Source organism: Scyliorhinus torazame, chromosome 2 (genome assembly GCF_047496885.1).
Source record: "Scyliorhinus torazame isolate Kashiwa2021f chromosome 2, sScyTor2.1, whole genome shotgun sequence".
NCBI lineage: Eukaryota > Metazoa > Chordata > Chondrichthyes > Carcharhiniformes > Scyliorhinidae > Scyliorhinus > Scyliorhinus torazame.
The window spans coordinates 190,997,779-191,014,176 of NC_092708.1; the positions used below are offsets into that span (position 1 = coordinate 190,997,779).

At 51.3% G+C, this 16,398-nt stretch overlaps 1 protein-coding gene across 1 annotated transcript in view; it reads right to left on the minus strand.

The window, feature by feature from the left end:
* The window catches only part of LOC140394454 (putative methyltransferase DDB_G0268948), a 69,551-nt gene that overhangs the window by 25,353 nt on the left and 27,800 nt on the right, over positions 1-16,398 (minus strand). Inside the window, exon 3 of the mRNA XM_072481736.1 lies at positions 4,198-4,411. Coding sequence (XP_072337837.1) covers positions 4,198-4,411 — 214 coding nt within the window. The remainder of the gene's footprint in view (positions 1-4,197; positions 4,412-16,398) is intronic.

A 16,398-nucleotide genomic window follows, 5' to 3' on the forward strand; every position in this document is an offset into this window, starting at 1 on the left:
GACCACCAATTCGGCCATCCCGTTGCAAGATGGTCGACTACAATGGAAACGTTATCCCGGATATGGGATCCTGCCAGCTCCAGGTAACACACAACACATACACTGCCACACTGTCCTTCGAAATAGTCGGATCATCAAAGGACTCCCTGCTCGGCGCACAGGCATGCAAGGTTCTCCACCTCGTGCAGCGGGTCCACACTCTGTCTCCAGAAGGCACATCAGACTTCCCGGATGCAGAATTTAGGGCACAGCTTCAATCGCTCCTCGCCCACAACCAGGAGGCATTCGATGGCATGGGCACACTGCCCTATACCTACAGAATACGGCTCAAACCGGATGCCACCCCGGTGATTCACGCACCTCACAGGGTCCCAGCGCCACTCAAAGACCGCCTCAAGCAGCTGCTGCAGGATCTCCAGGACCAAGGGGTGCTATCCCGGGTCACAGAGCCCACGCCATGGGTCAGCTCCATGGTATGTGTTAAGAAGCCCTCTGGCGAACTCCGGATCTGCATTGACCCGAAAGACCTGAACAACAACATAATGAGGGAACACTACCCCATACACAAACGGGAAGAGATCACGAGCGAAATGGCCCGGGCTAAAATCTTTACAAAGCTGGATGCCTCGAAGGGTTTTTGGCAGATCCAACTGGACCAGTCCAGCAGGAAGCTGTGCACCTTCAACACTCCTTTCGGCAGGTTCTGCTATAACAGAATGCCGTTTGGCATCATCTCGGCATCTGAGGTCTTTCACAGAATCATGGAACAGATGATGGAGGACATCGAAGGGGTGCGCGTCTATGTTGACGACGTCGTCATCTGGTCCACCACACCACAGGAGCACATCAGTCGTCTCCAGTGCGTCTTTGCGCGGATACGGGAAAACGGCCTGCGCCTCAACTGAGCCAAGTGTTCTTTCGGCCAAACCGAGCTGAAGTTTCTGGGGGACCACATATCCCGGTCAGGGGTCCGTCTGGATGCAAACAAGGTGAGCGCCATTACAGCCATGCCGCAGCCAGCAGACAAGAAAGCAGTGCTACGCTTCCTAGGCATGGTCAACTTCCTGGGGAAGTTCATTCCCACCCTTGCCTCCCACACGATGGCTCTTCGCCATCTAGTCAAGAAGTCCACGGAGTTCCAGTGGCTGCCCGCACACCAGAAGGAATGGGAGGAGCAAAAAATTAAGCTCACCACAGCCCCGGTATTGGCGTTTTTCGACACATCTCGTGACACAAAAATTTTGACTGATGCCAGCCAGTCCGGCATTGGGGCGGTACTCCTACAGCGGGATGACACTGCGTCATGGACCCCGGTCGCCTGTGCCTCGCGGGCCATGACCCCCACAGAACAGCACTACGTGCAGATCGAAAAGGAGTGCCTGGGTTTGCTAACCGGAATAGACAAGTTCCATGACTACGTGTATGGTCTCCCCCAGTTTACCGTTGAGACTGACCATTGCCCCCTGGTCTGCATCATACATCAGGACCTGAACGAAATGACCCCTTGCCTCCAGCGCATCATACTCAAACTCAGGAGGTACGACTTCCAACTGGTCTACACCCCGGGTAAGGACCTCATCATTGCGGATGCCCTGTCTAGAGCAGTGAGCACACCGCCCGACTCGGAGGGGTTCATCTGTCAGGTCGAAGCGCAGGTGGCCTTCACATCGGCAAATCTGCCAGCCGACGACTCCAGTCTGGCCCGTATTCGTCGGGAGACTGCGGCCGACCCCCTTCTACAACGTGTGATGCGCCACATGACGGGAGGGTGGCTCAAAGGACAGTGTCCGCAGTTCTACAATGTCCGGGACGACTAGGCCGTCATTGATGGTGTCCTCCTAAAGCTGGACCGGATTGTGACTCCGCACAGCATCCACAAGCTGGTCCTCGACCAACTGCACAAAGGCCATCTCAGGGTCGAGAAGTGCAGACGGAGGGCCCGAGAGGCGGTATACTGGCCGGGCATCAGTGATGACATTGCCAATATGGTGCTCAACTGCCCCACCTGCCAAAGGTTTCAGCCGGCGCAACCTCCTGAGACGCTTCAGCCCCATGAGCTGGTGACGTCCCCCTGGGCGAAGGTGGGTGTGGACCTTTTTCACGCGCTCGGCAGGGACTATGTAATTGTCATAGATTACTTTTCAAACTATCCAGAGGTCATACGCCTGCACAATTTGACATCGTCCGCTGTCATAAGGGCCTGCAAAGACACCTTTGCACGCCACAGCATTCCGATTACTGTCATGTCGGACAATAGGCCCTGTTTTGCCAGCCAAGACTGGTCTTCCTTTGCTGCTTCGTATGGCTTCACACGCGTGACGTCCAGCCCTCTGCATCCCCAGTCCAATGGAAAGACGGAGAAGGGTGTTCACATCGTCAAGCGGCTCCTCTGCAAGGCTGCTGCTGCAGGATCGGACTTCTGCTTAGCCCTGCTAGCCTATCGCTCGGCCCCACTAGCCACTGGCCTCTCACCAGCTGTTGATGGGTCGCGCCCTCAGGACCACTGTGCCGTCCATTCTGGTCCCCACAACCAACCATGCTCCAGTACTGCACAGGATGCAACAGCAGCGCGTTCGCCAGAAGGTGGCACATGACACACGGGCAACTGATCTTCCCGCCCTGGCGCCTGGGGACGACGTCCGCATCCACCTACCAGAAGGTGGGTGGTCAGCATCTGCCGAAGTTCTCCGACGCGTGGCTCCCGCTCGTTCCTGGTTCGCATGCCTGATGGCTCCATTCGCAGGCGCAATCGCCGGGCTCTTCGCCTGCTTCCATGCTCGCTACGGGAACTTACACCGGTGCCACGCCCTCCTGTTGTTCCTGATGTCGACTTCGTGGAGCTTCCTGCCACCATGCCCATTCCGTCGTCGCCCGTGGCCAGGCCCATTCCTCAGCCGGTGGATCCTGACCCACCCTTGAGGCAGTCAACCCGAATTCGTCGCCCACCTACTAGGCTGGACTTATGAGCCTGTTTGAACATTGAACTCACTGTTGTATCATACCACTGTGTTAATATGTTTCTCTTTTTCCTTGTCGTTACAGGAGTTCGTTTTGACGTTTAACATTTCCACGTGTTTTGTTTATGGTACAACGTCATTGCTATGTCGCACCTGACATCGTCCCATGTATATAGGTTAGCCTCATGTACATGTTGTAGATATTGCACACACACATTCAGCTGCACTCAGTTCACATCTCTATTTATAACCACATAGGCACATGTTCTTGTAAAAAAGGGGGGATATCATGATATTCAGGTAAACATCATGATGCAAACATACATACATACTGATGGACAGATCAACGGACCAATCAATACACACACAACACCACAGCCAATCACAGGCAAGAGCATACACACTATAAAACGGGGAACACGACACTTCCCGCTCATTCCAGCAGGAGACAGCTCAGGGCACAGAGCTCACAGCAAGCCACTCAGACATCCACCATGTGCTGAGTGCCTCTCAAAGATAGTGTTAGGGATAGGTCCACAGATTCAAGGGTAATGAATGAACCACAGTAACCAGTTTACCATTGTAAATATTGTTCGTAATAAAACTGAGTTGTACCATCCGCAACCGTGTTGGTTCGTCTGTGTAGCAGAGCACCCAACACGACATTTATGTTGTGAAGAGAGGGTGTGTTTTGGGAGGGGAATACTCACCATATGGATGCAGTGTCCAGTCGAGTTCATTTCACATGATCATGGATGGGATACTGGAGGAATTGGCTTCAGTGAGGAAACTGAAGAATGTTCACCTCTCCTCCACTTTGAATATCCTGTAGAGACACCAGCATTGGAAATTCTCCCATTGCCACGAGTGCCTTTGGTAGGTGACCCCAGTCTCACTGCCTTATAGAAGGTAGTGCCAGCAACAGTGTTACAGACTAAAGCCCGAGTCCTGTTGTGGAGATCTCTGTTTTACAAAGATCCGGTTGTATAATTTTTGGAAAGCTGGACTGACACAGCTGAGTCGGAGCCAGATCTCCTCTTCGATTGTGATCTTCTGAGAAAGGTCACCATTAAAGTGGAGATCTGCTCATTAACCACCTCGTGGTGTGTGGGATCTTCCTGTGCACAATGTGGTTTCTACATTTTTGTGACTACACTTCACTGGCTCCAAAGCACATTGGAATGTACTGAGGGTGTGGAAGTTGCTATATAAATGCAAGTCTTTCTTCCTGCTTACTTACCTCTTCGACAATCCGGGCTGGGTCCTCAGGACAATTGTCGTAACCCAACACAGAGGGAATTTTGTAGCAATACAGAGCCACACAGCCTTTAGGTTTTAGAATCCTCTCAGCCTCCTTCATAAACTTCTCCATGTCAAACCAATGAGCTGCTGTTCCTGCTGTTACCAGGTCAACGGAACCATCCTCAAACTCCAGCTCCTCTGCAAGGCCCAGCCTGACAAATGAATCAACAAAACAAAAATACAGATTATCAATGGAAATACCGGGACATCACAGAATTGTTCCGTGTAGAAGGAGGCCATTTGGACCATGCTGACTGCACTGACTCTCCAAACCAGCATCATGACTTAGTGTCATCCCCCAGCCTTCTCCCCGTACCCCTGCACATTGTTTCTGTTCAAATCATCATCGAATGCCCTCTTGAATGCCTCAATTGAACCAGCCTCCACCACACAAGTGCCTTCCAGACCCCAACCACTTGCTGTGTGGAAAAGCTTTTTCTCAAATCACATTTGCTTCTTTTACAAATCACTTTAACTCTGTGTCCTCTCTTTCTTGATCCTTTCACGAACGCGAACAGTTTCTCCCTGTCTACTCTGTCTTGCTCCTTCATGATTTTGAACATCTCTATCAAACCTCCTCTTGTCCTTCTTCTCTCCAAGGAGAACAGTCGCAACCTCTCCAATCTTTTCTCATAACTGAAATTGCTCATCCCTGGGACCACTCTTGTAATCCTCTTCTGCATCCTCTCCAATGTGTTCACATTCTTCCTATAGTGTGGCGCCCAGAACGGCACACAATATTCCAGTGAGGTGTAATTGGTGTTACGGTACCCTGAACAGACACTGATTTTGTTCAGAAACCAGACAAGACCCCAACAATTTTTCACTTTGTAAACTGTAAGGAAAGGATACTTAGCTGGAGGAGTGATTCTACTGACAACTAGGGATATTATATATTAAAACAAACTTTATTATGAATGAAATGAAAATCGCTTATTGTCACAAGTAGGCTTCAATGAAGTTACTGTGAAAAGCCCCTAGTTGCCACATTCCGGCACCTGTTCGGGGAGGCTGGTACGAGAATTGAACCCTGCTGCTGGCCTGCCTTGGTCTGCCTTCAAAGCCAGCGATTTAGCCCTGTGCTAAACAGCCCCTTATGACACAGGATTAACCCTATTGACATCCGAGGAAAAAACAGCTTTTTAATTAAGAGTGAAACATTTCTTTTAAAAAAACAGCCACGGATATCCCGTGCACCTGTGCACCGAGCTGTCTGAGATCCCACTCGGCACCTGGAAGGACCCCGCGTGCAGACGTCCAGGGCTACCGTCACCTTGATGGACACCGGGTGGAGGTGTCTACCCCCCATTCCCCTGGGGTGCCAGGTGCGGTATAATCAGGCAGATATGTCGCACTGTCCCCCTGCTCAGCCGGAGTCCTCGGCAGCATGCCCAGTCCGGCAGGTACTCGAATGACAAGCGCTGCCGGTACACACAGGGCCTTGAGGCACCATCAATTTGACTAAAGACGAAAGTTGAATCCAAACTGAGGCTTTATTGGTATCAAATGTGTGGCCTCCCACAGCAGCTGTCGAAATGGCTGCGAGCTGGAGGACACGCATATTTATACCCCGCCTCCTGGGTGGAGCCAGCAGGCAGGGGCCACAGGCGAACCTGTAGTGCAGGTTCTACCGTACATGCTCTAATATAAGTACAACAGTGGTTTACAACATTCACCCCCTGCATAAGACACTGCATAAGAGGTGTATGGAGAGACTGGAAGCCCTAGAAAATAGCTCGAGGAGGAAGAACTTAAAATTTTGGGTCTTCCCGAAGGGGCAGAGGGAGCGGACGTTGGGGCGTATGTGAGCACGATGCTCCATACCTTAATGGGAGCTGAGGCCCCGACGGGCCCCCTGGAAGTGGAGGGAGCGTACCGAGTCTTCGTGAGAAGACCAAAGGCAGGAGAAATACCTCGAGCAATAGTGGTGAGGTTCCACCGCTACAAGGGCAGGGAGATGGTCCTGAGATGGGCGAAAAAGACACGGAGCAGCAGGTGGGAGAACGCGGTGATCCGCGTGTATCAGGATTGGAGTGCGGAGGTGGCGAGAAGGAGGGCGAGTTTCAATCGGGCCAAGGCGGTGCTCCAAAAGAGGAAAGTGAAATTCGGAATGTTGCAGCCGGCAAGACTGTGGGTTACACACCAGGGTAAACACCACTACTTCGAGACGGCAGAGGAGGCGTGGACATTTATTGAAGAGGAGAAGTTGGACTAGATTTGAGAAAGAGTGTTTGGAATGAAGTAGCGAGGTGGTGGCAAGGGACTGTGAATCAGATGGGGGAAAATTTCCTTTCCCCTCGAAGGGGGGAGGGGACACGAAGAAATGTGGGCACCAGTAGGGGAGGGGGAAGGAGAGAGGGTGCTGCGCCATCAGGGGCGGGGCCGAGAGGGAAGCGCGGGCTTTGTTCCCGCGCTATGGAAATTGTTGCGGGAAAAGGGGGCGCAGGAAGGAGGGGGCCTCACATAATGGGAGGCTAAGGATAAACGGGGGAAGCCGAGGTCAGCCAGAGTTTGCTGACTTCCGGAAGCAATATGGGGGGAGCAACTAAGCTAGAGAGGGATCTAGTGGGGGGGGGGGGGGGGTTAACTGGGTTGCTGCTGCTAAGGGGAAGGGGGAGCTGTTATGGGATGGGATGGTCGGGACGGGGGGGCACCGTCCGGGGGATAAGCGGGTGCGTGGGAACCGGGTGAGGAGCTGGTCTAAAAAAGGGGATGGCTAGTCGACGAGGTGGGGGGGGGAGGGGGGGGGGGTGGTAAAGAGCCCCCAACCCGGTTGATCACGTGGAACGTGAGAGGGTTGAATGAGCCGATTAAGAGGGCAAGGGTATTTGCGCATCTAAAGAAACTAAAGGCAGACGTGGTCATGCTTCAGGAGACGCACCTGAAACTGGCGGATCAGGTCAGATTAAGAAAAGGATGGGTGGGACAGGTATTCCACTCGGGCTTGGATGCAAAAAATAGAGGGGTGGCAATACTGGTGGGGAAATGGGTATTGTTTGAGGCGAAGACCATAGTGGTGGATAGTGGGGGTAGATACGTGATGGTGAGTGGCAGATTGCAAGGTGAAGCAGTGGTGCTGGTGAATGTATATGCCTCGAACTGGGATGACGTGAACTTTATGAAGCGTATGTTGGGGCGCATCCCGGACCTGGAGATGGGAAAGTTGGTAATGGGGGGGGACTTCAACACGGTGCTGGACCCAGGGCTGGACCGGTCCAGATCTAGGACCGGGAGGAAGCCGGCAGCGGCCAAGGTGCTTAAGGGCTTTATGGAGCAGATGGGAGGAGTGGATCCCTGGAGATTTACTAGACCGAGGAGTAAAGAGTTTTCCTTCTTCTCCCATGTCCACAAAGTGTACTCCCGGATAGACCTCTTTGTCCTGGGAAGGGCGCTGATCCCGAAGGTGGCAGGAACGGAGTATTCGGCTATAGCCATTTCAGATCATGCCCCACATTGGGTAGATCTGGAAGTAGGAGAGGAAAAGGAGCAGCGCCCACTCTGGAGATTAGATATGGGACTGTTGGCGGATGAGGGGGTATGTGTAAGGGTGAGGGGATGTATTGAAAGGTACCTAGAGATCAATGATGATGGAGAGGTCCAGGTGGGAGTGGTCTGGGAGGCGCTGAAGGCGGTGGTTAGAGGGGAGCTGATCTCCATAAGGGCCCATAAGGGGAAACAAGAGGGTAAAGAAAGGGAGAGATTGTTGGGGGAGATTTTGAGGGTGGATAGGCAATATGCGGAGGCTCCAGGTGAAGAGCTATACAGGGAAAGACGGAGATTGCACACGGACTTTGACTTGTTGACTACGGGTAATGCGGAGGCACAATGGAGGAAGGCACAGGGAGTGCAGTATGAATATGGCGAGAAGGCGAGCCGGCTGCTGGCCCAACAACTTAGGAAGAGGGGGGCGGCGAGAGAGATCGGAGGGGTTAGAGACGAGGAGGGAAAGATGGAACGGGGAGCGGAGAGGGTGAACGGGGTGTTTAAGGTATTTTACGAGAGGTTATATAAGGCCCAACCACCGGAAGGGAAAGAGGGAATGATGCGTTTCCTAGACCAGCTGGAGTTCCCGAAGGTTGAGGAACAGGAGATGACAGGACTGGGAGCGCAGATTGAGGTAGAGGAGGTGGTAAAAGGAATTGGGAACATGTAGGCAGGGAAGGCCCCGGGACCGGATGGGTTCCTGGTGGAGTTCTATAGGAAATACGTGGACCTGCTGGCCCCACTTCTGACGAGAACCTTTAATGAGGCTAGGGAAAGGGGGACACTACCCCCGACAATGTCGGAGGCGACGATATCGCTGATCCTGAAAAGAGACAAAGACCCGCTGCAGTGCGGGTCATACAGGCCTATTTCCCTCTTGAACGTATATGCCAAGCTTTTGGCCAAGGTGATGGCGACGAGGATAGAGGACTGTGTCCCTGGGGTGGTGCATGATGATCAAACGGGGTTTGTTAAAGGGAGGCAATTGAATGCTAATATACGGAGGCTGTTGGGGGTGATGATGATGCCCCCACCGGAGGGGGAGGCGGAGATAGTGGTGGCGATGGATGCAGAGAAAGCATTTGATAGAGTGGAGTGGGACTACCTGTGGGAAGTACTGAGGAGATTTGGATTTGGAGAGGGGTTCATTAGATGGGTTCAGCTCCTGTACAGGGCCCCGGTGGCAAGTGTGATTACAAATGGGCAACGATCTGACCACTTCTGACTATATAGGGGTACAAGACAGGGATGTCCCCTGTCCCCGTTACTGTTTGCGTTGGCAATTGAGCCATTGGCCATAGCGCTGAGGGGCTCTAGGAAGTAGAGGGGGGTACTTAGAGGAGGAGAAGAGCATCGGGTGTCATTATACGCGGATGATTTGTAGTTGTATGTCGCTGACCCAGTGGAGGGGATGCCTGAGATAATGCAGACACTCAGGGAGTTTGGAGAATTTTCAGGATATAAATTGAATATGGGGAAGAGTGAACTGTTTGTGATGCACCCCGGGGAACAGAGTAGGGGAATAGACGATTTACCGTTGAGGAGGGTAATAAGAGATTTCCGGTATTTAGGGATCCAGGTGGCCAGGAACTGGGGAACCTTGCATAAGCTTAACTTGGCACGACTGGTAGAGCAGATGGAAGAGGACTTTGGGAGGTGGGACATGGCGCCCCTGTCATTGGCGGGCAGGGTGCAGGCGGTTAAAATGGTGGTCCTTCCGAGGTTTCTTTTTGTGTTCCAGTGCCTCCCTGTACTGATTACAAAGGCCTTTTTTAAAAAGGTGGACAAGAGTATTATGAGCTTTGTGTGGGCTGGAAAGACCCCAAGAGTAAAGAGGGGGTTCCTGCAGCGCAGTAGGGACAGAGGGGGACTGGCACTGCCGAGTCTAAGTGATTATTATTGGGCCGCCAACGTGTCAATGATATGTAAGTGGATGAGGGAAGGGGAAGGAGCGGCGTGGAAAAGACTGGAGATGGCGTCCTGTAGGGGAACTAGCTTAAAAGCACTGGCGACGGCGCCGTTGCCGTTCTCCCCGAAAAGATACACCACAAACCCAGTGGTGGTGGCAACTCTGAAAATTTGGGGGCAGTGGAGACGACATAAGGGAGTGACGGGTGCCTCAGTGTGGTCCCCGATAAGGAACAACCATAGGTTCGTCCCGGGAAGGATAGATGGGGGATTTAAATCTTGGCAGCGAACAGGAATTGCGAAATTGAACGACTTGTTCTTAGACGGGACGTTCGCGAGTCTGGGAGCACTGACAGAAAAATATGGGTTGCCACCTGGGAATGCATTTCGCTATATGCAAGTGAGGGCATTTGTGAGGCAACAGGTGAGGGAATTTCCGCAGCTCCCGGCGCAAGAGATCCAGGACAGAGTGATTTTGGGGGCATGGGTGGGTGATGGTAGGGTGTCAGATATATACAGGGAAATGAGAGACGAGGGGGAGACGATGGTAGAGGAGCTGAAGGGAAAATGGGAGGAGGAGCTGGGGGAAGAGATTGAGGAGGGGCTGTGGGCAGATGCCTCTTTTTCGTCTTCGTCCTCGTGTGCCAGGCTCAGCCTGATACAATTCAAGGTTCTACACAGGGCGCATATGACGGGAGCAAGGCTGAGTAGATTTTTTGGAGTGGAGGATAGGTGCGGGAGATGCGCGCGAAGCCCGGCGAACCACACCCACATGTTTTGGTCATGTCCGGTATTGCACGGGTTCTGGGTGGGTGTGGCAAAAGTGATCTCGAAGGTGGTGGGAGTCCGGGTCAAACCAAGCTGGGGGCTGGCTATATTTGGGGTTGCAGATGAGCCGGGAGTGCAGGAGGCGAGAGAGGCCGACGTGTTGGCCTTTGCGTCCCTAGTAGCCCGGCGAAGGATTCTACTTATGTGGAAAGAAGCTGAGCCCCCGGGTGTGGAGGCCTGGATAAACGACATGGCAGGGTTTATAAAACTGGAGCGGATAAAATATGCATTGAGAGGTTCGGCTCAGGGGTTCACCGGGCGGTGGCAACCATTCCTCGACTATCTCGCAGAGTGATAAGGGAAAACAGGAAAGGCAGCAGCAGCAACCCAGGGGGGAGGGGGGGGGGGGGGGCGGGGGGGCTCATTTGGGTCCTCGGGGGTTTTATGTGTGTGTTTATATATATTAGTTATTTATATTAGATTTTACGAAGTTACTATTTTAGTTACTATTTCTGTTGTTTCTTATTTTGTTATTGGCAGTTGCCGTTAGTTAGCATATTATTTATTTAAAAAACGATCAATGTATATATTGTTACAAAGTTGTAAAATGGGAAATTTTTGTTTGATCGAAAAACTTTAATAAAATATATATTTTTTAAAAAACTATATACAATCATGATTTTAATATTTACAGAGCAAAACCAATGTCTCTTGGTGTCCGGTGGACCCGTCAGAGGTTCAGCCGGTCCGGGTCCTTGATGGTCCTTTGGGAGCGACGAAGTGGTGACGGCGATGTTGGTGCTGACCTGGTCGAAGGTGACTCCGGGTGCGTGCCAAAATCCTCTTCATCGGCGGGCATGGGCAGGGGGAGGACGGACGGTCCTGGGGGGAGGTGGTGTTGTGAGTGACGGGGGAGGGGAGGGTGGCGCCGGGAGCGATGGGGGTGGAACCTACTGGTACCAGGTCCCTGAGGGAGACAGTGTCCTGGCGGCCGTCGGGGAACGCCACTTAGGCGTACTGGGGGTTTGCGTGGAGCAAGTGTACCCTCTCCACCAACGGGTCCGCCATGTGGAGTCGCACATGTTTACAGAGAAGCACGGTTCCCGGAGCTGTGAGCCAAGTCGTGAGCGACACCCCGGATGTGGACTTCCTGCAGAAGGCAAAAAGATGTTCATGCGGTGTATTGTTAGTGGCAGTGCAGAGTAACAAGCGAATGCAATGTAGTGCATCAGGGAGGACCTCTTGCCAGCGGGAGGCCGAAAGGTTTCTGGACAGTAGGGCCAGCTGGACGGCCCTTCATACCGTCCCATTCTCCCTTTCTACCTGTCCGTTTCCCCGGGGGTTGTAGCTTGTCGTTCTGCTGGAGGCAATACCCCTGCTGAGCAGGAACTGACGCAGCTCATCACTCGTGAATGAGGAACCCCTGTCACTGTGGATGTAGGCGGGGAAACCGAACAGAGTGAAGATCGAATTGAGGGCTTTAATGATGGTGGCAGACGTCATGTCGGGACAAGGGATGGCGAAGGGGAACCGGGAGTATTCGTCAATCACACTGAGGAAATATGTGTGACGATCGGTGGAGGGGAGGGGGCCTTTGAAATCCATGCTGAGGCGTTCAAAGGGGCGGGAGGCCTTCACCAGGCATGCGCGGTCCGGCAGGTGGAAGTGCGGCTTGCACTCGGCACAGACCTGGCAGTCCCTGGTGACTGTCCTTACTTCCTCGACGGAGTGGGGAAAATTTTGTGCCTAAATGAAGTGGTACAACCATGTGACCCCTGGGTGATAAAGACTGTCGTGCAGGGTCCGGAGTCGGTCTACCTGTGCGCTGGCACATGTACCTCGGGATAGGGCGTATGGAGGCTCGTTGAGTTTGCCAGGGCGATACCTAATCTCATAATTATAGGTGGAGAGCTCGATTCTCCACCGCAAGATTTTATCATTTTTGATCTTGCCCCGCTGTGTGTTGTTGAACATAAAGGTTACAGACCGTTGGTCAGTGAGGAGAGTGAATCTCCTGCCGGCCAGGTAATGCCTCCAATGCCGCACAGCTTCAACGATAGCTTGGGCCTCTTTTTTGACGGATGAGTGCCGAATTTCAGAGGCATGAAGGGTGCAGGAAAAGAAGGCCACGGGCCTGCCTGCCGGATTGAGGGTGGCAGCAAGGGCGACATCTGATGCGTTGCTTTCTACTTGGAAGGGCAGCGTTTCATCTACAGCGTGCATTGTGGCCTTGGCAATATCAGCTCTGATCCGGGCGAAGGCCTGTTGGGCCTCGGCCGTCAGGGGAAACTTGGTGGACTGTATGAGTGGGCGGGCCATGTCCGCATAGTTTGGGACCCACTGCGCGTAATATGGAAAAAACCCAGGCAGCGTTTGAGGGCCTTGGGGCAGTGGGGGAGGGGGAGCTCCATGGCGAGGCGCATGCAGTCGGGATCGGGCCCCAGAACTCCGTTCTGGACCACATAGCCGAGGATGGCTAAGCGGTTCGTGCTGAACACACACTTCTCCTTGTTGTAAGTGAGGTTTAGGAGAGTAGCGGTGTGGAGAAATTTAGCAAGGTTGGCGTCATGGTCCTGCTGATCATGGCCGCAGATGGTGACATTGTCTAGGTACGGAAACGTGGCCCGCAAACCGTACCGGTCAACCATTCGGTCCATCTCCCTTTGGAAGACCGAGACCCCGTTAGTGACGCCAAAGGGAACCCTAAGGAAGTGATATAGGCGGCCGTCTGCCTCGAAGGCGGTGTATGGACATAAGAACATAAGAACTAGGAACAGGAGTAGGCCATCTGGCCCCTCGAGCCTGCTCCGCCATTTAATGAGATCATGGCTGATCTTTGTGGACTCAGCTCCACTCTCCGGCCCGTACACCATATCCCCGAATCCCTTTATTCTTTCGAAAGGCATCTATCTTTTTCTTAAAAACGTTTAAAGAACGTTCAACTGCTTCGCTGGGCAAGGAATTCCAGAGATTCACAACCCTTTGGGTGAAGAAGTTCCTCCTACACAGTCCAAAATCTACCTCCCCTTATTTTGAGGCTATGCCCCCTAGTTCTGCTTTCCCCGACCAGTGGAAACAACCTGCCCACATCTATCCTATCTATTCCCTTCATAATTTTATATCTCTCAATAAGATCCCCCCGCATCCTTCTAAACTCCAATGAGTACAGTCCCAGTCTACTCAACCTCTCGTCATAATCTAATCCCCTCAACTCTGGGATCAACCTAGTGAATCTCCTCTGCACTCCCTCCAGTGCCAATATGTCCTTTCTCAGGTAAGGAGACCAAAACTGAACACAATACTCCAGATGCGGCCTCACCAACACCCTATACAATTGCAGCATAACCTCACTAGTCTTGAACTCCATCCCTCTAGCAATGAAAGACAAAACTCGATTAGCCTTCTTAATCACCTGCTGCACCTGCACACCAACTTTTTGCAACTCGTGCACCAGCACACCCAGGTCCCTCTGCACAGCAGCATGTTTTAACATCTTACCGTTTAAATAATAATCCATTCTGCTGTTATTCCTCCCAAAATGGATAGCCTCACACTTGGCAACATTGAATTCCATCTGCCAGACCCTAGCCCATTCACCTAACCTATCCAAATCCTTCTGCAGACTTCCGGTATCCTCTGCACTTTTTGCTTTACCACTCATCTTAGTGTCGTCTGCAAACTTTGACACATTGCACTTGGTCCCCAACTCCAAATCGTCTATGTAAATTGTGAACAACTGCGGGCCCAACACTGATCCTTGAGGGACCCCACTAGTTACAGGTTGCCAACCAGAGAAACACCCATTTATCCCCACTCTCTGCTTTCTGTTAGTTAACCAATCCTCTACCCATGCTACCACTTTACCCTCAATGCCATGCATCTTTAGTTTATGCAGCAACCTTTTGTGTGGCACCTTGTCAAAAGCTTTCTGGAAATCTAGATATACCACATCCATTGGCTCCCCGTTATCTACTGCACTGGTAACGTCCTCAAAAAATTCTACCAAATTAGTCAGACACGACCTACCCTTTGTGAACCCATGCTGCGTCTGCCCAATGGGACAATTTCCCTCCAGGTGCCCCGCTATTTCCTCCTTAATGATAGATTCCAGCATTTTCCCTACAACCGAAGTTAAGCTTACCGGCCTATAATTACCTGCTTTCTGCCGACCTCCTTTTTTAAACAGTGGTGTCACGTTTGCTACTTTCCAATCCTCTGGGACCACCCCAGAGTCTAGTGAATTTTGATAAATTATCACTAGTACGTTTACAATTTCCCTAGCCATCTCTTTTAACACTCTGGGATGCATCCCATCAGGGCCAGGAGACTTGTCTACCCTTAGCCCCATTAGCTTGCCCAATACTGCCTCCTTAGTGATTACAATCATCTCAAGGTCCTCACCTATCATATCCTTATTTCGATCAGTCACTGGCATGTTATTTGTGTCCTCCACTGTGAAGACTGACCCAAAAAACCTGTTCAGCTCCTCAGCCATTTCCCCGTCTCCTATTATTAAATCTCCCTTCTCATCTTCCAAAGAACCAATATTTACCTTAGCCACTCTTTTTTGTCTTATATATTTGTAGAAGCTTTTACTATCTGCTTTTATGTTCTGAGCCAGTTTACTTTCATAGTCTACCTTACTCTTCTTTATGGCTTTTTTCGTAGCTTTCTGTTGTCCCCTAAAGACTTCCCAGTCCTCTAGTCTCCCACTAATTTTTGCCACTTTGTATGTTTTTTCCTTCAATTTGATACTCTCCCTCACCTCCTTAGATATGTTTCCATACTGCAAACTTCTATGATTCTATATAGTTACATGGGTAAGATGGGTATAGAGGGTTATGGGCCAAGTGCGGGCAACTGGGACTAGCTTAATCCAGGTAGTAATCCAGAGATTATAACTCTGGAGGACCTGTTCTTTAATTTAGTCCCTAGTGTTTGATAATCCCCAAACAGGTCCTCTTTCCTAGTCTTACCCATGTTGTTAGTCCCAACGTGGACCACAACAACTGGATCCTCCCCCTCCCTCTCCAAAATCCTTTCAAGCCGATCAGAGATGTCCCTCGCCCTGGCACCGGGCAGGCAACATACCATGCGGGACTCTCGATCTGGCTTACAAAGGATGCCATCAATCCCCCTAATTATAGAATCCCCTACAACTACCACTTGTCTTTTTGCTCCCCCCTCTTGAATGGCTTCCTGTACCACGTGGCAGTGGTCAGTCAACGCATCCTCCCTACAGCCCTCTTCCTCATCCACACAGGGAGCCAGTACCTCATACCTGTTGGACAAAGTCAAGGGCTGAGGCTTCTCAACTCCTAAACTCAGGATCCCCCTACCTGCCTCCCTTGCAGTCACACCACTCTGCCCTTACCACTGTCCAAATTAACAGTGATGGGACAAGCAGCATCGATAGACCGATCAGCCCAGAGAACTCAGCAGAAGACCAAAAGTTAAAGAAAACTGATTGTCAAGAGAGACTTGAAAGTCTGCAACTGGTCCGAACAAGAAAAGATCTTTCTACCTTTCTGTAAAAGTAGTTATTCGCTTTTAACTTGAAAATAAAGTTAAGTTCAAATTGATAACCTGAAAGAGTGGTTATTATTATTCTCTTTAAAGTTTACTATACTTCACTTAGCAAGCTGGACCCGTGTCTAAGTTACGAAGTGGTAAGTAGATAAAATTCTTCTACGAAGATACGAGTTATACCGGGGGATAACTTGAAATACTAGTTTGACCCGAATAGCACTCGCCTAAGTCTGCGTAGGAGTCAGGGAAGGAGAATCCCTGCTCACCATTTAGAATAAATCGGCCCTTTTTGGTATCGGGAGAATTCTAAGAATAGTGATGAGGTAAAAACTACAATGCGTCTACGAAAATGGAGAAGGAAATGATCTCATTGAATGGTGGAGCAGGCTCGAGGGGCCAGATGGCCTACTCCTGCTCCTAGTTCTTATGTTCTTATGATCGAAACACTATT